This window comes from Lagenorhynchus albirostris, chromosome 3 (assembly GCF_949774975.1).
Source record: "Lagenorhynchus albirostris chromosome 3, mLagAlb1.1, whole genome shotgun sequence".
Lineage (NCBI taxonomy): Eukaryota > Metazoa > Chordata > Mammalia > Artiodactyla > Delphinidae > Lagenorhynchus > Lagenorhynchus albirostris.
Genome location: NC_083097.1, coordinates 42,478,219 through 42,501,120, shown reverse-complemented (window position 1 = coordinate 42,501,120; position 22,902 = coordinate 42,478,219). Strand labels below are relative to the sequence as shown.

The following is a 22,902-nucleotide window of genomic DNA, read 5'->3' as shown; positions in this document are numbered from 1 at the left end:
AGGAGTTATAAACTTCAAGGAGGAAGTGACATTTGTACATACAAAAGATTCTAGTTGAAGAGAAGTGGATAGTGGAAAGAAATGTATTCATTTCAAAAAGCTTTTTCTAAATTCATTATTCAGAATGGCTGTAAGAATGCTTTTACTGGTTAGAGAATATAGCTAGTTAGCCTAAAAAGGTGAACTGCTACTTCATACCACTAGGATGGCTATAATTAAAAATACAGATGAAACAAATATTAGTGAAGATGTGGAGAAACTGGAACTTTAATATATTGCTGGTGAGAATGTAAAATGGTGCAGCCACTTTGGAACACAGTTTGGCAGTTTCTCAAAAAGTTAAACATAGAGTTAAACACAGAGTTACTCACTGACCTGCAATTCTACGCCAATTCCATCCGGGGAAATGAAAAGATATGTCCACACAAAAATGTGTACATAAATGTTCATAGCAGGATTATTCATAATAGCCAAAAAGTGGAAAAACTCCAAATGTTCATCAACTGATGAGTGGTTAAACAGAATGTGGTATATATATATACAATGGAATATTTTTCGGCCATAAAAAAGAATAAAATACAAATTCTGCTACATCGTGGATGAATCTTGAAGATATTAGCTAAGTGGAAGAAGGTAAACACAGAGGCCACATATTGTATGATTTTTTTAATATGAAATCTCCAGAATAGGCAAATCCATAGAGGCAGAAAGGAGATTTGTAGTTGCCAGCGGCCGGAGGGTAGGGAAAGGGGGAGGGACTGCTAACTGGTATGTGGTTCCTTTTTGGGGTGATGAGAATGTTCTAGAATTAGATAGTGGTTATAGTTGCAGATATCTGTGAATATACTAAAAACCACTGAATTCTATGCATTAAAAGGGTGAATGCTATGTTATGTGAATGACATCTCTAAGTGATCAACTTTTTTTTACTGGTAAGAGTTGATAGTTTACTTAAAAGATAGCTAGACATTTTCCTGTTTTAGCTGATGAAACCAACAGGAAAAGAAAATGAAAAGTATATACTCACTTATATAGTGAAATGCTTAGAATTCTATGATAAAAGAGTTTCTGCCATACCTGTGCTTTTTTTTCACAAAGCGTATACACAGTTTCCAGATTTGGATCATTGTGAAGTGGATGAGAATACATTCGATGCTCAAAAGCCTCTACTTTCTGGATGACTTTTTTCAGTCCTTGATCTTGAATGCCCATGTCATCAATAGGATCTAATAAGGGAACACCATCAGGAAAACGTTTCTGAACTTCCTGAAACAAAATATTTAAAATTCATTTTTCATCTTACATACAAAATTAGTTAAGACTAAATACTTCCTTTTATGTTTTTTCTATGTACAGACATGTATTACAATTTATTAATAATTCTAATATTTAAAGTTTAATAGTTATGGATGCAGCACAACTTATTGATAAAGCCCATCACTGTATATTTAGGTTGTTGTAACTTCTTGCCATTATAAATAATCCTGTATTGAACATCTCAAGTGTAAATGTTTTCAATATTCTGATTACTTCTTTGGGGCTGATTCCTAGGGAGGGCACTACTGAGCTGAAAGATATAAACTTTCAAAGGGTCCAGATTCCCATCACTAAATTTTTTTGTAACATGATTTGACTATTAAATATAATGAACATGTGAGTTCAGGGAAGAGATAGGTCACTATAGGCTGGTACCCCACTTTCAGGGTCTTGGATAGGGCTTAAAGGTAAGATAGGATTTGGCCAGTTAGAAATAAAAAAAAAAGTTGGGAGGGAGGAGTTACCCACAAAAACTTTTTATAAAACTGCCAAGAGAATTATTCATTTCAAGAAGCCCACCCATGGACCAAAGCTTAAAAATTCCTACTGTACACTGAAAGCATCCTGCTTTCTCAGATTTTAGTACATAGCCTTCACTATATAGTAAATCCTTTTCAAATATTTATTGACTAACCAACTAACGAAGTGCCTTTTTATTTTCCTACCGGAAAATAAAATTTTCTATAAAATCTTAACTTTTCCTATTGAAAATAAGACTGTTTCATCCATGTATTAACTATACTATAAAGTAGTTAAAAGTCCTGGCACATGATTTTATACATAAAAATTTTTTTTTTGTTTTGTTTTTTGGCGTTACGCGGGCCTCTCACTGTTGTGGCCTATCCCGTTGCAGAGCACAGGCTCTGGACGCGCAGGCTCAGCAGCCATGGCTCACGGGCCCAGCCGCTCCACGGCATGTGGGATCCTCCCGGACCAGGGCACGAACCCGTGTCCCCTGCATCGGCAGGTGGACTCTCAACCACTGCGCCAACACGGAAGCCCTATACATAAAACTTTAAAATACACTCTATAGTTATTTTCATTCATAATGAATAAAACAAAACATATTTAACACAAAATAGTGGCCATGTTTTCCTCTGTGAGCCCTCCTTTAGCCTGACTTTGTTGCTAGATTCAAAGAGAGGACAGGCTACATATAGATCTGCTGCCACTATCTTTGTTAAAAATAACTGCCACTATTGGTAGTGTTTATAGGTTTTCTGAAAGAAAGCAATATATTTAACCAAATCTGTTGCCTTGTTATAAACCCTATTTACATTTACATAAAATTTATATTTAATTTATAAAATTAACGTGTATACCTGTATTGATTTTAAAACACTCTGTCTATTGTCCAGTGGTCGAAGGTCTTTAGGAATGTAAAGCCTAACACTGCTGATAGCAGACAGGAGATGCACCAAAACTGGAACAACCTACCAACAGAAAAGTTATATATATATATATGTTACAACTAAAATTGAACGTGTTCAAATTCTGCCATTTCTTAAATTTAGCTTGAATTCCTAAAAGGAAACTGCATTTACAGTATGTGACAGGTATAATAAGTAGATAGTAATCATTGTGGAAGCTTATATCTTAGTAGAAACTATATTTAAAAAGTGAAAACAAATTCAAACCTTTAAGTAACAGGCAAACAAATGGTACATAAAAATAAGTGATTCCCTTAACACAGAATCCATATTTTATTCATTTTTGCACCCTCAGTACTTGCTACTTTTTGAATACCTAAAAGTACTATAGCACTACAGAGGAAGGAAAGACTCCTACTTAGGTCTATTTAGGTTTAGTTGACCACGCAAAACTCATGTAATCTCTGGATGGGCCAGAATGAAGAGCTGAAAAGAGGTATTTCAAGCAGAGAAAACAGTATACTCCATTAGACATAATCTTGAAGAAAAACCTATCTTCAAACTTTCTTCCATGCTTTCTCCTGACAAGAATACCCTTCCCTCACCATCAAAAATGCCATCTGCTTTCTTTAAATTTGCTCCCTTTAAATTCAGACTCTATAAACTGAGGAGAGGTTAACATTTTCACAGATCCAACTTTTGTCAGTTTATTGGTCTCCTTACCTTTACACTGATCACCACTGGAAAAACAACTGTCATTTACTTGCTGATAACAAATATATTCACTGTGTTTTACTAAACAAAATGGTATAGTGGCTGAATGTGGGTTCTGGAGTCAAGACTGCCTGGGTTTGAATTCAGTCTTCAGTTAGTTGTGTGACCTTGATCAAGTCACCTAGAGTTTTAAGCTTCAGTCTCCCCATTTAAAAAATGAGGATAAACCATGGAACAGAACAGAGAGCTCAGAAATAAACCAACATATCTATGGTCAATTAATTTATCTCAAAGGAGGCAAGAATATACAATAGAGAAAAGACAGTTTCTTCAGCAAGTGGTGTTGGGAAAGCTGGATGACTGCAATTAAATCAATGAAATAACAACACTCCTTACACCATATACAACAATAAACTCAAAATGGTTTAAAGACTTGAATATAAGACATGACACCATAAAACTCCTAGAAGAGAACATAGGCAAAACATTCTGACATAAATTGTAGCAATATTTTTTTTAGATCAGTCTCCCAAGACAAAAGAAATAAAAGCAAAAATAAACCAATGGGACCCAATTAAACGTGTATCTTTTAAGAACAAGCACCTTTTCCTGCATAGCCACAATATTATGAGATCACAGAAATTTAACAATAATACATCATCTAATACATAGTCCATATTAAAATCTCCGCAGCTGATCCAATAATGTCCTTTATAGACTACTAGCACTACTACTATGACTACCACCACCACCACCACTACTACTATTACGTTTGGAGCCAGGATACTACTACTACTACTTTTGGATTCAGGATCCAGCCAAGGATCATTTACTACATTTAGTTGTCAGGTCTCTTAGTCTTCTTTAATCTAGAATACTCTCCACCTTTTTTTGTTCTTTTATGGTATTAACATTTCATATAATTTCAAATTTACAGAAAAATTGCAAGAATAGGATAAAAAGCTCCCATATACCTTTATTCAGATTCACCAATTATTTGTATTTTGCCCCATGTGCTACAACATCCTCTTTATATATTTATGTATATACATATACACAAACATACACACCCATACAACCATAGTACAAGTATTAAAAGAGGGAAATTAATGTAGATACACTGATATTATCTAATCAACAGTCCATATTAAAATTTCATCTACATTCCCAATAATGTCTTTTGCCCTCCCTTCTCCCCCACCACTCTATGGAGCAAAACTAGGATCATGCATTGAACCTAGCTGTAATATTTCTTTGTTCTTCTTTAATCTGGAACAGTTCCTCAGTTCTTCTGTGACTCTCAAGACATTGACATTTTTGAATACTATAGGCCAGTTATTTTGTAGAACGATTCTCAGTTTAGGTTTGTGTAATCATGAAGAATCATCAGACTCAGGTTATGCATTTTTGGCACAAGTGATTTTTTTCTTTGTTGGTCTCAGTCCATTGGTCAACATTACTGGATTGGTGACAGTAACTTTGATTACTTGATTAAAGTAACATCTGCTAGCATTTTCTACTATAAGTTACTACTTTCCCTTTCACAATAAATTTACAGGGAGATAAATTTATAAGAAATTGGGGCTTCCCTGGTGGCACAGTGGTTGGGAGTCCGCCTGCCGATGCAGGAGATACGGGTTCATGCCCCAGTCCGGGAAGATCCCACATGCCGCAGAGTGGCTGGGCCCGTGAGCCATGGCCGCTGAGCCTGCACGTCCAGAGCCTGTGCTCCGCAACGGGAGAGGCCACAACAGTGAGAGGCCCGCGTACTGCAAAAAGAAAAAAAAAAAAAAAAAAAAAAAGAATCTGCCTGCCAATGCAAGGGACACGGGTTCGAGCCCTGGCCTGGGAAGATCCCACGTGCTGCGGAGCAGCTAAGCCCATGTGCCACAACTACTGAGCCTGAGTTCTAGAGCCCGAAAGCCACAACTACTGAGCCCACGTGCCACAACTACTGAAGCCTGTGCGCCTAGAGCCCATGCTCCGCCACAAGAGAAGCCATGACAATGAGAAGCCCGCACACCACAACAAAGAGTAGCCCCGGCTCGTCACAACTAGAGAAACCCACACGCACAGCACCAAAGACCCTACGCAGCCAAAAATAATATAAATAAATAAATAAATTTATTTATTTTAAAAATTTATAAGAAATTTATAGGGAGAGTCTTTATAGACTTTGTAAGTATCCCATTCTTCATTAAACTTTTTTTTAAACATTTTTAAAATTAATTAATTAATTAATGGCCGCATTGGGTCTTCTTTGCTGCGTGTGGGCTTTCTCTTGTGGTGCATGGGCTTCTCATTGTGGTGGCTTCTCTTGTTGTAGAGCATGGGCTCTAGGCATGCAGGCTTCAGTAGTTCGTGGGCTCAGTAGTTGTGGCTCGCAGGCTCAGTAGTTGTGGCGCATGGGCTTAGTTGCTCCACAGCATGTGGGATTTTCCTGGACCAGGGCTCAAACCCATGTCCCTGCAATGGCAGGCGGATTCTTAACTATTGCGCCATCAAAGTAGTCCTTCATTAAACTTTCAACTCACTAGTTTTAACATCCATGGATTATTCTTGCCTGAGTCAAAAATTACTTATGGTAGTTGTCTAATGTTGACTCTTCTAACATCTCCATTCCTTCTACAGTATCTATTCTGAGTATATAAGCTTGTGGGTTCTTATTTTATTTTCACTTGATTATAATCTTTTACTATCATTATTTTTATTCTCAAACTGTCAAATTCACTTTTAAAGAAGACATTATGTGGACTGAATTGGCTTTTGAGCCGCCAATTTGTGATCTATACAAATCCTAGATACATGGGCTGGCTGGAAAGAGAAGACTCAGGACGTGAAAAACTGTCAATGATGTACCAGGTAGCCAACACCCAGAGGGAGAAATACACTATTTTTCTGTACTGAGGTACACGTACACAATCCAAAATGGCAGAAAAATTAAAAATAATTCACTTGACTTTAGAGAAGAAGTGTATGCTTTATGTACTTGCAGCTGAATTATGCACAAGTTGCATTATGCAGAAGTATTTCCTTGAAAACAGAATAAACACTATCTGTGAAGACCTGATTCAGAAGGAAGACAGAAACTACCCAATTTCTAATGCTGCTTCCTATAATAAGTTCCATCCAAGAAATGGTCAACTAAGTCTCACACTAATGACAGGAAAGGAACTATAAAGGCCCTCCTACAAATGTCTCCTTAAGTACAAGAAAGGGAGATCCTAAGACTTAAGTTCTGTAAATAAGAACTTAAATGTTTAAAAACCAAATGAACAGTTGCCATGAAATTATAAATCTCTACACTCACAAGGATTTAAAAACATGCTATAATATTTGCATTGTGCAGTTGATTCAACTTTCTAAACCTAATAACCTTTATAAAAGAACTTAGAATTCAGGCTTATCATGATGAAACATCGGTCTATATAAATCCAAATAATCACGAGGGCAATTATTAGAAAAGCGTGAGAATACCAACAGTAAGGAGTATTTTTATTCTTAGACCTTTTCCTTTGCAAGTTTGTCATAAATCAATTTCCCCTTTTAAGATAAGCAAATGATAAGGTAAATAATATCAGAAGTCAGTACATTTTAAGTCAATACAATCTTTAAGTCAATACACTCTAAGTAAATTTCGACCAATGTCATCTCTTCAATTAAGACTGTTAGCTAAAACACAATATGATTTTTGAATTTTTCATCTAAATCAGAATGTTTTTTGAACCAACTGAATTTTAATCAAGTCAAGGCAGACAAAGTTATTCAAACCAATGTGATTTTTATTAAATTTTAGATTTACAAAAATTAAATTTGTGTCTTGATCTAATTTAAAAGCTGACTAATGTAATAATCTATTGAATGTAATAGATGCTTTCTCTAAGTTTATCCAGAAGAATGCCAGTGAAAATGGTGGAGGCAAAGACCTCCAAAAATCCTCTTCCCCATAAAAGCATTGGGAATACTGGCAATTGTCAAAATCAACTGCTTCAGAACTCTGGAAATTAAACAAAGGCTTGCACCAATCCAAGGAGCGTTTAATTAAAAAAAAAACCCAAACCAAAGAATTGGATGCTTTGCAGTGTTTTAACTTACTTTACTCCCTCTCCCACTCAGCTCCACAGTAGTCTTGAAAACCAAGAGCCTGCAATCACTGAATATCAGTCTGGCAGCCACCGGAAGGGACAGAACAGGGTTGAAATGACTTCAAAAGGCCATTCCCAGAGAACTGTCAGTATTTCACCTGTTTGGTGGTCCCCTAGAAGACTCTATTCATTCACAAGGAGGTCATTATTTGACCTGACCCAGGGCTTGCCCAGTGCAAACAACCTTTTCCCTAGGGGCATCTGTTAAAAATAGTAAGAGGCTGGGCTTCCCTGGTGGCGCGGTGGTTGGGAGTCCGCCTGCCGATGCGGGAGACAAAGGTTCGTGCCCCGGTCCGGGAAGATCTCACATGCCGCGGAGCCGCTGGGCCCGTTAACCATAGCCAATGAGCCTGCACATCCAGAGCCTGTGCTCCGCAACGGGAGAGGCCACAACCGTGAGAGGCCCGCGTACCGCAAAAAAAAAAACCAACAACAACAAAAAGAAAAACAAACAAAAAAACGTGTACTGTTACAAATTAAAATCAGATTTTTAAAATTTTAAATACACTTGCAACATATTTAAAAATAGCTGATTTAAACTCTATTAAGTGCAGTAGCTGGACTTCCTCAGTGACAGTTTCTGTTAACTGCTCTTTTTCCCTGTATATGGGAAAAAAGGGGCCCATGACTTATTATTAATATCTGCCATGAGAGAAGGAGAATGTTGTGATGTATGCCACATATTTGCCATTCCAACTTCAACTTTCCCACAAACCAAAGCCTGTTATGACAAGTATCATTAACAATGACATTTCCTAAAAGACCTAGCCAATACAACATATACTTAAAGCAGTGTTTAAAAAAAAATTTCAGTATGATATTACTCTTCAAATAGATACTTGGACTCTCCACAGTAAGGCTTACCTACAATTATTCTTTATTATTTTAAAATGAAATAAAATAAGAGCCATTTAAGTAATATGTGTATCTCATGTGGCAAGCTGAATGTTTTGCATTTAATTAAAAGCACATGTAAATTAATGAAAAAGTTCTACCTAAGTTTCCTATCAAAACACTGGCTCATTATTTTCAATCATTATTTTCACAGGAATGTAATAAACAATAATGGATGGAATAAAGTGTAAAATGATACAATCGTAAAATAATGATAAAACATCTTTTTTAGCTCAGGTAAATTCCAGCTTCATGTGAAAATTTAAATGATTAAATTCTTTTTATCTTTCACTTTGTCACTAATTACCTTGCCATAATTTGATAAGAAGATTAATCATCCTACTGGTGTTAGATGGCTTTCACATACCTTGAAAACTTCCAATTAGGAAATCATGACAGTATGTTCAATATAATCACATATAGGAAAGCTAGTGATTATAAATAACGTACAAAATATCTGAAATCTGAAAATGAAAAATAAAGTACAAACCTGCATCTCTCCTTTCTCATCAGATTTAGCTGGTTTTGCAGCCTCAGTAGCTGAATTTTTCAAGCTCTCTTTGCTACAGCGCAGAAGTACTTCCACTACATATAAAGGATCCAGTTCACCAGAATTAGGCTAGAAAAAAACAGGATAAAAGAAGTTTATTAATTCTTAAAAACTGGCACACAATTTTTTTTTTTTGCGGTATGCGGGCCTCTCACTGTTGTGGCCTCTCCCGTTGCGGAGCACAGGCTCCGGACGCGCAGGCTCAGTGGCCATGGCTCACAGGCCCAGCCGCTCCGCAACATATGGGATCTTCCCGGACCGGGACACAAACCCGTGTCCCCTGCATCGGCAGGTGGACTCCCAACCACTGCGCCACCAGGGAAGCCCCTGGCACACAAATTTTAAGTTCCATGTGTACAGGAACTATGTTCTCCGTATTTAGCACTATGACTTACGTAATGCACAATAAATGTTAATTTCATGAAATGAAGCCTGTCTCTTTTCATCCTTCAACATGCTCCACTGGATGAAAAAACACAGAAATTACTTGATACTTACAAATTTAAATGTTATGATCACTGTCAACTGATATGCCATTTTAAGTTTCTAATGATCGGTTTATAATTTTATTTCATGTTATGCCAGAATTAGAAAAAGAAACCAAAGGAATTATCAGTATCAGAAAATGAGTATGTTATCTTCAAATAACCTTAATTAAATAAGATGAAAAATATATTCAGAGCAGATTATTTTATTGCTTAGTATACTGGCACCTCTACTCTGTGATTTCACATCATTTCATCAAAAGTCTTTTAGTCTTTTATATTCTCTAATAAAAACATGATTCTCAAAGACCTAACACTAATCACATCTTCTGCACTATGACAATTTATGTTTGAGAGCAACATTTTTCGAACAGTAATAGAAGACTCTTTTCTTCAGTAAAGAATTCCTCTTTGCTTTTTAATACAATATTTGAATAATCTCTTTTGCATAAAATTAGATAAAGGGACAAGTTTTTTTTAAAAAACTGAAGTATAGTTGATTTACAATGTTGTGTTAATTTCTGCTGCACAGCAAAGTGATTCAGTTATACATATATATACTTTTTTATATTCTTTTCCATTATGGCTTATCACAAGATACTGAATATAGTTCCCTGTGCTATACAGTAGGACCTTGTTGTTTATCCATTCCATATATAGTAGTTTGCAACTGCTAACTCCAAACTCCTATTCCATCCCTCCCCAGACCACAGGTCAGACTATAAGTCTGTTCTCTATGTCTGTGAGTCTGTTTCTGTTTCGCAGATAGGTTCACTTGTGTCATATTTTAGATTCCACATATAAGTGATACCATATGGTATCTTTCTCTTTCTGACTTATTTCACTTAGTATGATAATCTCTAGTTCCATCCATGTTGTTGCAAATGGCATTATTTTGTTCACTATTTTGTTTTTGTTTTTAATGACTGAGCAGCATTCCATTGTATCAATATATATACCACATCTTTATTCATTTATCTGTCAATGGATATTTAGGTTTCCATGTCTTGACTATTGTGAATAGTGCTGCTATGAACATAGGGGTGCATGTAACTTTTTTAGTTATAATTTTGTTTGGATATATGCCCAGGAGTGGGATTGCTGGATCATATGGCAGGCAACTCTAGTTTTTTGAGGAACCTCCATACTGTTTTCCATAGTGGCTGCACCAATTTACATTCCACCAACAATGTAGGCAGGTGCCCCTTAAGGGAGAGTTATTTTGATTGAGAGGGAAACATGGCAAGAAGTGATGACTTGTTCTCCTCCCACCCACCCTGCACAGTTCCTGTGCAAAAGTGAAAAACTGTCAAGAAATGACCATGAATCCATTCCTACAATCTATTTCTGTAATAAAACTATCCATTTGCCTCAGAATAGTAAAATATATTTCCAAAACAAACCAAAAATACAATCATAATTATCTTAAACTTCTGAGTACAAATTTCCTCAAAGAAAGCATAAGCTCCATTTTCCAATTCAAAAAGAAAACTAGTTTTTTCTCAGCACATATTTTTATTCAAAATGTTTTTTTTGTTTGTTTGTTTTTGCGGTACGCGGGCCTCTCACTGTTGTGGCCTCTCCTGTTGCGGAGCACAGGCTCCGGACGCGCAGGCTCAGCGGCCATGGCTCAGGGGCCTAGCCGCTCCGCGGCATGTGGGATCTTCCCGGACCAGGGCATGAACCCGTGTCCCCTGCATCGGCAGGCGGACTCTCAACCACTGCGCCACCAAGGAAGCCCAAATATGGTTATTTTTAAAGAAGTTTTAAAACATTTTTCAGCTTGATACAGATTCAAAGACAGTATTTTCAATTAGACTTGTATCTGCAAAGATTATGTGTGTGTGTACACACACACACATGCATATATATATATATATATGTATCTTAGTTAATACAAAATGAGTTTTAAAATGAGGTAAATAGTTATGACCAACTGTTAACTCTTCCAAGGGGCCAAGAACCATAAGGAGAATCAGTGATTAAAATATTTAGCTTTCCAGAGGGGAAAAAACCCCTCTAAGTAAGATGCATTTCACAATATGATGAATAAATTAACTACAAGGTGTTATAGGACATACAAGTATTTGGACAAAAATAACCTAAGATTTATGAAGAATCTTTAATGTGTCTAGACAATCTAGAACTCTGTTATTGGGTTTAATTCCAATTCTGTAGATTTTATTTATAAACTTAATATTCTCCCTATCATCTCATACATAATTATCTTTGTAGAACTACCAAAACCATTTACAACATTACAGAGGTATTTCAAGTGTTACTATGGAAACTCTTTTGAAAGCATTCTTCATTGTAGCATTAAATGAAAACTTGCTGTTAAATTTATTTCCTAAAATGATAAAACTTTTCTCAGCAAACTTTTTCTAGTTTTGTACTTTGGTAAAGGTGGGTCAACAATATCAACCTTCACATAAGAGAAATATAATTTTGATAATCTCAAGATTATAAAATGTAAAGAAACAAATACAAAATAAATATTGACAATGCATTTGTATCTCCTTAAAATGCTTCAAAATATTTTCTTCATCAGTATGTACTTTCCCTCTGTGGACAAAGAATGTCATGTCACCTGCCAAAGAATGCTGCAGCCATCAGCCACTGAAGCCACCCCTGATGGTGCATCCTGAGGGGAACTCAGGATCAAGATAAACAGGCTGCCTGCCATCAAGCTATCAGCCTCCGCAGCCACCCCCAATGGTACACTCTGAGGGGATACAGGATGGAGAAAAACAGGGCAGTTAAGGTGCATATCAAAGGAACAATTTCAATAAGCCCAGACGCTTACATCTTCCGATACACATAAAAGTGTTAAATTCATTAACTTGAGGTGTCTGGTTTTCTTTAACTGTAATCTTTTGATGTTCGGACTACCTAGTTTTTGTTTGTCTGCAAAAAATCCTATATATCCTGGCTCCTCCCTTACCTCTTCAAAACAGTCCCTCAAAGCTATCTGAGAGGCTGTTTCCCGGGCTTAAGGTCTCAGAAAGTCTGCCGAATAAAACATAATTCTCAACTTTTACGTTGTGCAATTTTTTTCAGTCGACCGTTTGGGCGACTAACAAAGTGACCCAGAGTAGACTTCTGTCCTTTGCCTGAACTCTATGAGGATCTGGAGCCTTGGTACCAGCTGAGGCCACTTGGGCCTGTCTGCCTCCTCGGGGAGTCCAGACAAATTTGGGTGAGTCTCTCTCCTGGTTCTCGAATCTCCTAAGTCTCTTCTTTGGAGGAGCAGGTTATCTTTGAAACTTTGTTTCAAGAAGAGGTACCTGGTTTACCCTCAGTTGAAAGATACTGGGGAGATTTTTGCTCAGTTTAGACAATGAGCAGGTTAACCTCAGTTGAAAGACACTGGGAAGACTTTGCTCAGCTGAAAGACACCGAGTAAGGTTGGAGTGCGTAAATTAGGTAGAAGACTGGCTTGTCGTTTGTCCTTGAATTGGCTACTTTAACAGTTTACTGTAATAAAAGTGAGGTATCTCATGAGAGCTTTCTGCTCCAAAAAAGGAACATCTCCTCCCAGGTGGCAACAGCTTTTTCAGGCAACTAAGACGCTTGTGGGAGTGGTGGAGGCAAGCCCTCATAATATGCAGCTGCCCCTACAGGGAAACCCACTCACTTTAATTAAAAATTTGCTCTGCAGGGGATATGCATAAGAGTTGGTCACTCCATGATCTGAGCACCCACAGTGGTCTCAGGATACTGAAGGGAAAAACTGAGACACGTAAGAGAGCTAAAACAGCTCCAGGGTAAAACCTAGAGGAGTTAAGCTCACAAACAGCACCCTGGCCCACCACAGGATTGTCACTAGCTACTTTATCTCAACAAACTGACCTCACAACAGGGAATAAAACTTTAAAAACAAAAGGAGTGACAAATTACCAGGTTTATGTACATACAAAACTTACATTTACAAGTACTTTAATTGGGGATTAAAGGAAATCTTGCCCTGAAAATGACTAAGATGGGGGCTCTTTTATTGCATACGCAGTTAAGTTAGAGAAATCCAGCTTGATAAAACATATTTTCAGAATTCTGACCGTAAAGGAAAAGCCCTTTTAGTGGGAACTTGCAGTGTGTGTGTGTGTGTGTGTGTGTGTGTGTGTGTGTGTGTGTGTGTGTGTGTGTGTGTGTGTGTGTGTGTGTGTGTGTGTGTGTGTGTGTGTGTGTTTTGAGAACTTGGTCTCTGCCATCCACAAAGTACACAAATGGTGTACATTTTGCAGCCCACTGAACAAAGTGGGATTCTGAGCAATCTTCTGACTGTGCCAACTTTCAGGTGGCTTTCTGCCATCTTAACCTTCCTTTTATCAGCCTGTACAACAAAGGGCTTTTACTATTTTGGGGAGTAAATTTTCTGGATTTTGTTTAGGTGGCTTCCTTCACACTGTCCTGTGGGCATGCCTCTTGCATTTTATTGGTTTGAGTCCCTATTAAGATATATCTCGTTAACGGCCAGATGATGGATCTTTTAAATTTGAGAAACTTCTAAACTGGTAAATTTTTAGAGCTTTCATTATAAACAGTTCTATTGGTACCTATGAAAAAATCAAATCAGAAGGTAGAAAAAGATAAAATGATTAAACTGAGAACTGCTTTAATTTAACCCAAACAAACGAAAAGAAAACATGGCTTGGGAAGCTTTATTTATGCACTCTGCTTTCCCTTCATGGGTCTTACAGATGCTAATAAACACACTAGGATAATTCATGCTAATTAGGTTGATTAACAGGGAAGTAAGAAAAAAACTGAAGAGAAAGTCTAGAGACTTCTTCAAAAAAAAGGTAGAAATTTTAAAGGGCATCGTCCCAAATGGATAAAGAAAATTTTACATGGTTATTTTAAAATAGAATAAATAAAATGGATGTCAATGGGATTAAAACAAAAGGTTCTGATATAACACTACCTAAGACTGGATGGGTCAAAGGGATCCCCCTATTGGTCCCCAACATTAAAGGGCTCCAAACGAGTCCGGGGTAAAAAAAAATCTGAAAAAATTGCACTGAGATAACTGACCAACAATTGCTTGGGCCAATTAATCAACTTAAAAAAAATCAACAAAGGGGCCTGAGTCCTTTGCCTCAACATCTCATTGGGAATCCCAAAGCCTTTTATATAAAAACAGATTAAATGGTTGGGATAAAAAGAAAAGTTTCTGGACTCCTTATAAGACGAAGGTGTGTTGATAGTGTCCTAATACAAACTGAAGTTAAAGGTACAAAAGTTGACAGAACTGAGATAAAGTTTATAAAATTTGATATATTTAAATAGATCTTATATAAGATGGTTACATCTCTTTTGCCTAATTATATTGTGAGATAGACATGTTTCATTGCGGAATGCTTCCCCTGCCTGGACAGGGCATATAAATCTGCCCTTCAGACAATATTAATTAAACATACTAACAGAAACCAGTAGGGTTACCTGAACCCACACAGTAAAAGGAACACTTAAATACCTTAAACTCTAGTGAAAGCCAACAAGCAGCAAGTAAAATTGTGAACTGTTTGTCATACCAGCATTTCCTAATTGGAATATTCCATAAACTCTAGAAATATTCATCTTCTTTCCTCAATATGGTACAAGACTGGGAGCTAATATTCAGGGGCTAATAAGAAGAATAAAGATTTTGCTCTGGGTCTAACCTATGCAATCAGAAAGGGGGTCTTTGTTAAATGCCTTATGCAAGCCTTTGAAAGCAAGGTAAATTGAACCCTAAAGTTCTAGAACATAGAACTCAATTTTCAGTTTGGTTGGAAATCTTCTGATATTAAAAAAAAAAGCAAATTAAAGAAAATATAGTTGGGCAAATCAATCTTTAATATCATTTTGGCAGAAGAAGACCAGTTCTTCAGAGAATTAAAAGCAACTGTCTTTGTCTTGTAAATCTCTACGAATTAGAAATGTAAATACAGTCCACAGTGACTTGAAAGTGAGTCAAATTAGTTCAGTCTGGTAAAACCTGAAACCTAGAATAAAAAGGCCACGGGGTGGGAGAGGTAGGACTTTTTAAGCTCAAGTCTCTGGAAAGGCTCCCTCACCCAAAATCTAATTCATAGCCTCCTTAACAGTTTATCAAGGACAAATACAAATCTTAAAAGTCTTTTCCACAAATAGTGAAGCCCTACTCATCTCAGCAAATTTAACTTAATCCAACTGTTATTTATAAACTAGTAAGTTTATATTTTAACACCTGATTCTTAACTAACTTTTTAAAGTGAAGCTGTGAGATCTCTGACTTTGTCTCTTTATATGTATGTGTGTACATTATATATATGAGATGTCTCTACCTCTGGAAAACATTACCAAAATTAAACCTATAAAAGAGTTCTACTTAATTGACTTAAAAGTAAGTGCTTATAAACTAAATATTTCTAAATATAAAAGAAACTGGGGGCTTCCTTGGTGGCACAGTGGTTGAGAATCTGCCTGCCAATGCTAGGGACACGGGTTCGAGCCGTCTGGGAAGATCCCACATGCCACGGAGCAACTGGGCCCGTGAGCCACAACTACTGAGCCTGCGCATCTGGAGACTGTGCTCCGCAACAAGAGGCCGCGACAGTGAGAGGCCCGCGCAATGCGATGAAGAGCAGCCCCCGCTTGCCGCAACTAGAGAAAGCCCTCGCACAGAAATGAAGACCCAACACAGCCAAAAATAAAAATAAATAAATTTATATATATAAAAAAAGAAACTGGCCAGAATGAATTTCAGGTTCATATGATCTAGGAAGTATCAATAGAGATGTCTGACTTTTATTGTACCTAAGCTTATTGAAGATCAATAAATTCATGTTATTTCTGTTATATAGTTTGTCAGCAAGAAAAAATTTAACTTGGTATGATTTTCATAAGTTACAAAATAAAGGTAAATGAGATAAGAGTTTTCAGGTGAACTCTTTTAGGAATAATTATGCTTTGGGTATGTCTCTCTAAAATAGTTTTTCCAGATTTTTGGTAACTTGAGTTTTGCTAAGTTAAGTTAAATGATGGGAATGCACTGAATATCCAGGTTATTTCAAATAAGATAAAACACTGGAACATTAGTTGCTAAACAGGTCTAAATTTACCTACCTCTGTCTCCTTACAAAAGGGAACTAATTTGGATTTATTAGACACATCTTAAACCACACTGAGGGAAGAAATTATGCTATGAGAAGATGGATGTTTCTAGGTTATGGAATATTCCAACCAGGAAATGCTGGTATGACAAAAAGTTCACAATTACTTGCTGCTTGTTGGTTTTTTCTAAATATTAAGGTTTTTAAGGGTTAAAATTGTAATATGTAGTTAAAGTTACTAAAGATAAGAAGGGAAACATTTCCGTATGTAAGGAAAATGAAATGTATGCAAAAGAAGGCATGAGGAATGAAAATATATTTTGTTAAGGGGAAAGAATGTTTTGTCCTAGAGCCAGTTGTTTCTAGATGAAAAAATAAGGGACAAACTAATAAGCGTACAGAAAATTGTGGAAGGTTTGTAAAAGGAACCCTGAAAAGGAGTTTTGTCAGGCTGGGATTAGATTAAATGGTCAGGCTGGGATTAGATTAAATTTGATTATGTAAATGAATTTTGTTATCAAAAGTAGGCTGGTGCAAGACTGGTTCCTCTCTGTTAAGAGAACAAAGTTTTCTTGGAATACTGCTTTTGATAACAGATTGTATGAGTTTCTTTGCCTTTAAGTGATCTGTATTTGTTTGTGAAATCTTTCATCACTCTGGTTAGGTGAACAAGTATTGTTTCACAGTGATTTTACCAAGTGTTTTGAAACTTTTTGATATTTTTGACAAACTTCCCAAACATAAAATTCTAACTGAAGTTCTTTTGACCTCCAGCTAACTATAGGATGCTTCAAAGAAATTCTGAGACATCTCAGAAAGGAATGTTAAACTAATTAGGCTTATTTGGTATGTTAAATTACTTGAGGAGCATTGCCATTTACTGGAGATAAATCTTCTAAAGTTATACTGTATAAGTAAATGTCATTAGTGTAGATATCCCAAAATTTAATTCCTAAAATTCTGATATGCCTTGGTATAATGTTATTAGTCATAACTCATAATTATCTTAAAATGTTGTGTGTCACAGAAACACCCAAGTTTCTTGTCAATTGCATTGTAATCAGATCTTTAAACATGCCATTTTAAGTCTTGTCATTTATAGACAATCACTGTTTTACTCTGATGCTTTTAAAAAATGAAGATTCATAAAAGCAATCTTTGGTAAATATTGTTCCTTATAACTTTTAGGTCATACCCCTGAACTAGGTAAGAAATTACAAAACTTTAATAGAAAACCTGATGACTTCATCCAGATCAACAGGAATTAATTACATGGGACTAAATGAACTGATGTGATTTATAATTTTATGACTTTTCCTCAAATATACTGGCTTCTCAGTAAGTCCACCGAATAAAACATAATTCTCAGCTTTTAGGTTGTGCAAATTTTTTAAGTTGATGCCTCTCTCTCTAGCAAACCCAACTGACAACAAAAATCTTTGAATTAGTATTCTGACCTAGATTACAAAACTAATAAAAATACAAAAAAATACTTCATATTTTTAGTGAACAAATGTAAAGAGCTCAGTGGAAAAATCAGTTTCACCATCAATTTAAGCAGAATAAAATGAATGTGTTTCTCTCTATTCCCCTTTCCATCTTTGCCTAAAAGAACTCTCATCAACTGGCACTATTTTTATACACGGATTAAGGACCAGTAGAGACAAATAATTAAGAAACCTATCCACAGTGTGTGTGTGTGTATGAATGCAATTATATTCGTTATAATTTTTCTCCTTTAAAAATGTAAAACCTGTCAACTACCAGCATGACAGCATACAGAGCTCCACAAATCTGCTCCCCAGCAAAACTGGAGAAAATTATAAAAACCCAACCATTTAAAGTCTCTGGAAATGGTTCTAAGGGCATATAGCAAAGGAAAAAACATATTCAAGGAAATCTATGAAAATTCAGTAAGAATTTGTGATATCTAAACCAAGACCACTCCCCTCTCACTGCTTCCTAACTCAAGTAAACAGGAATTGCAGACTGGTGAAGCCCAGAACACAGGAGGGCTGCTCTGCCTGCAAATCTCAGGTAGAGGTCTATCTTCCCAGGAAGAGCTGACATCAGCATTTCTTATCCTGCTCCCACCTACCTATTGCTAGGGCTAAGTTCTGGGCAAGTAGGGGATTGTAGGGGCTGAGAGGTGGGGGCTCCCCTTTTCTGCCCTGTCCCCACTGCTTAGCCAGAGATTATCTTGGGGGTAGCAATTCTGAGAATACTGGGGCCTCAACTACCCTTGTCCTGGCTTATAAGACATTGATTCCAAGCTGGGAGAGGCAAGCTGAGAAGATGTGAGGCTCTTATGCTCCACTTAGCCCTCAGGGCCTAAAGCAGGAGTGTCACCCAGAGAGAAGTGAGTGGACCATTGTTCCCACACCAAGCTTTAGAACTTGGCTCAGAGATTGTGCCCTGTGGTGGAGGGGTGGGGGTGGGGGAGAAGCAGGCCTTAAAACAGCTCTTAATACCTTCCAAAAGAAAGTGATTTCATTTGCAGTAGAGGCTGGGGAAGTTCAAACTTTAGAGCATGCTCAAAAACAGTGAAGGCCGTTGGTGAAAGACAAATGGAGGCCAGCTAGTTTACAGGAGAGAACCTTGGGGGAGGGGAGGTGGGGGGAAAGCTAGGAGGAGCCTCCTGCAATTAGTGGGGCTTAACAGAAGGGTATGTTCAGGGAAAGACACAAAGAGACCCTTTTTAAAACCACTGTCATCCCAGAGTAACTATGGGCATATCCAAGGCTGTGCCAAGGAGAAACATAAAAGGTTCAGCACAGTAGGGGGAAGAGGGAGGTGGAATACACTTCACTCAAAAAATCTAGCTGCTCATTAAACATATAAACAAGCAAATAACAACAATAAACCTGGCTTGGGGGGTGGGGGAAACCAGTACCAAGAGTGCTACAATATATTATTGAAAATGTCCAATTTCTAAGGAAAAATTATGAGACATGGACAAAGACAGAAAAGTATGAACTATAACCTATAAAACAGAAAAAAAAGCAGAAAGTGCCTCTGAGAGTGACCAGATGTTGGATTAAACAAAGTCTTAAAGGTAGCCATTATAAATATGCACAAAGAACTAAGGAACCATAATTAAAGAAGTAAAGGAAGGGACAATAATCAATGTCCCAATTTGACAATAACGATCAAATAGAAAATATCAATAGATAGATATAATAAAAAGAACCAACAGGAAATTCTAGATTTCAAAAGTGAAATACCTGAAATGAAAAACTCACTAGAGGAATTCAACAGCATATGTGAAGTACGAGAAAGCATTAACAAATTTGAAGATAGGCTGGAAGAGATGATATAATCCAAAAACGGGGGGGGGGGGGGAAGAAGAAAAATGAACAAAGCCACAGAGAAATGTAGGTCACCAGTAAGAATGACAACATAAACATAATGCGAATACCAGAAAAAGAGGAAAGAAGTAATGAAAAAATATTTAATAAAATAATGGCTGAAAACTTAGCAAAATTAATTGAAAAACAATCTACAGGAAACTCAATGAACTCCAAACAGAGTAAATGCAAAAAGATGCCCAAATACACATATCACAGCAAAAATGCAAAAACCAAACATAAATAGAAAATCTTGAAAGGAGTAAGAGAAAAGCAAGACTTATTTTTTACAAGGAGACTACAATAAGGTTAATAGCAGAAACTTATCAGGAGAAATGATGGAGGCCAGAGGCAGTGGGTTAGCATATTCACATAATAAACCTCTTAATCAAGAAATCTATATGCAGGCAAAGTTATCGTTCAAAAACAAACATTCCCGAATAAACAAAAAAATGGAGAGAATGTTTTGCTGGCATACCGGCTTTACAGAAAACACTAAAGGAAGTTCTTGAGGCTGAAAGTGAGTGACACCAGTCGTAATATTGAATCCACATGAAGAAACAACTCTGGTAAAGGTAATTATAAAAGACAAAATAATTGACTATTTCCTTTTCTCTTAAATGACTTAAAAACTAGTTATATAAAACAAAATGTATATATCGAATCGTTGAGACTGTTGAGCCTATAACAGAAATGTAGTATATTTGCCTATAATAAAACAAAGGAAGTAGGTGGAGCAAAGCAGTATTGGGCTAAGTCAATAAATCTAGATGGTAAGTTGAATTCATAGGAATTAAGAAAGACAACCAGAAATGAAAAATAAGGTTAATATAACAGAAATTATAAATATATACTTACTCTCCTTTCTCCTCTAAGCTTCTTTAAAAGTCATAACATTATATAAAGTAATAATTATAACATGTATTGTTGGGTTTGTAACATTTATAGGTATAATATCTATAACATATATACCACAAAAAGAGGGAAAATGGAACAGAGACATAAAAGAGTAATGTTTCTATATCTAACTGGAATTAAGTTAGTATAAATCTGAAGCTTATTCTATTATGTTAATATGTATACGGAAAGCCCTAGCAACCACCAAGAAAATAGCAAAAAATATAGGTAGAGAAAAAAGCCCATGAAATAAATTAAAATGTCACATTAGAAAACAGGTACTCAATGCAAAAGAAAGCACTAAAGGAGGAATAGAAAAACAAAAAAAGAAATGACACATAGAAAACAAAAAAAGACAGCCATCAATCTAGTCATACCAATAATAACATTAAATGTGAATGGATTAAGCAGCCCAATCGATAGGCAGAGATTTTTCAGCTTAGATAAAACAATATCCAACCATGCTGTCTATAGGAGACATAGTTTAAATTCATTGATACGAAAAAGACTCAAAGTAAAAAAGATGGAAAGAGATATAGCATATGAACAACAATCAAAAGAAAGCTGAAGTAGGCTATACTAATCATAAGATGAAACACACTTTAGCAGAACACAAAACACATGAAGCAAAAATTGACAGAAATGAAGAAATAACATTTCAACAATAATAGTTAAGAGACTTCAATACCCCACTTTTAACAATGAATAAAACAACTAGATAGAAGGATCTGCAAGGAAAGAAATAGAAGACCTGAACAACACTCTAAAAAAAACTAGACCTAACAGATACCTAAAGAACATCTCATCTCAACAGAATATACATTCTTCTCAACTGTACATGAAACATTCTGCAGGAGAGGACATGTTAGGTCACTGCACAAACTTCACTAAATTCAAAAGGAATGAAATAATATCAAGTATGTTCTCAACAACAGAATGAAATTAGAAATCAAAGGCAGACAGAAATTCACAAATATATGGAAATAAACACATTCTTAAATAACCAATGGGTCAAAGAAGAACTTGAAAGGGAAATTAAAAAATACTTTGAGATGAATGAAAATGAAGACACAATATGCCAAAATTTATGCAGCTAAAATCCTTGCATATGGAAATTTATTGGTATAAACGTCTTATAAAAGACATTGGTATAAATGTATTATAAAAGAAGAAAATCTCAAATTAATAACCTAATCTTCCACTTTAAGACAATGGACAAAGAACTGCAAACTAAATCTAAAGCTAGGAGATAGAAGGAAATGATAAAGATTATAAATAAAGGAACAGAAATTAATGAAACTGAAAAATAAAGAAAAATCAATGAAACCAAGAGCTGATTCTTTGAGATGAACAAAACTGATAAACCTTTAGCTAGGTGAAAGATTAAAATTATCAAAATCAGAAATGAAAGAGGGGGGTAAGCTGGGACGAAGTGAGAGAGTGGCATGGACATATATACACTACCAAATGTAAAACAGATAGCTAGTGGGAAGCAGCCACATAGCACAGGGAGATCAACTCGGTGCTTTGTGACCTAGAGGGGTGGGATAGGGAGAGCAAGAGGGAGGGGATATGGGGATATATGTATACGTATAGCTGATTCACTTTGTTATACAGCAGAAACTAACACACCATTGTAAAGCAATCATACTCCAATAAAGATGTTAAAAAAAAAAGAAATGAAAGAGGAGACATTACTAACAACTTTACAGAAATAAAAAGGATTATAAAGCAATATTATGAACGACTGTACACCACTAAATTAGGTAACTTAGATGAAATGGACTAATTCCTAAAAAGACAAATCACTGAAACTGTTTCTAGAAGAAACAGACAAACTGAACAGACCTATAACAAATGAAACTGATTTAACAATCAATAAACAATCCACAAAGAAAAGCCCAGGCAGGTAACATCACAGCCAAATATTTAAATAATTAATATAAATTCTTAAAGAACTCCTCCAAAAAATAGAAGAGGAGGGGAACACTTCCTAACTCATTATGTGAGGCAGGCATTACCCTGATACCAAACCCAGGGAAAGACAGCAAAAGAAAAGAAAACTACAAAAGAAAACTACAAACCATTATCTCCTTTGAATATGGGT

At 36.2% G+C, this 22,902-nt stretch overlaps 1 protein-coding gene across 6 annotated transcripts in view; it reads right to left on the bottom strand.

The window, feature by feature from the left end:
• MTREX (Mtr4 exosome RNA helicase) overlaps window positions 1–22,902 on the bottom strand; it is a 128,244-nt gene that overhangs the window by 27,730 nt on the left and 77,612 nt on the right. For 4 of the 6 annotated variants that reach the window (XM_060142960.1, XM_060142956.1, XM_060142959.1 and 1 more), the window contains 4 exons: window positions 12,066–12,200; window positions 8,931–9,059; window positions 2,640–2,750; window positions 1,078–1,266 (listed from right to left, as the gene is read on the bottom strand). In XM_060142960.1, coding sequence (XP_059998943.1) covers window positions 1,078–1,266; window positions 2,640–2,750; window positions 8,931–9,059; window positions 12,066–12,200 — 564 coding nt within the window. The remainder of the gene's footprint in view (window positions 1–1,077; window positions 1,267–2,639; window positions 2,751–8,930; window positions 9,060–12,065; window positions 12,201–22,902) is intronic. The other 2 variants (XM_060142957.1, XM_060142958.1) reach the window with 2 other exon arrangements.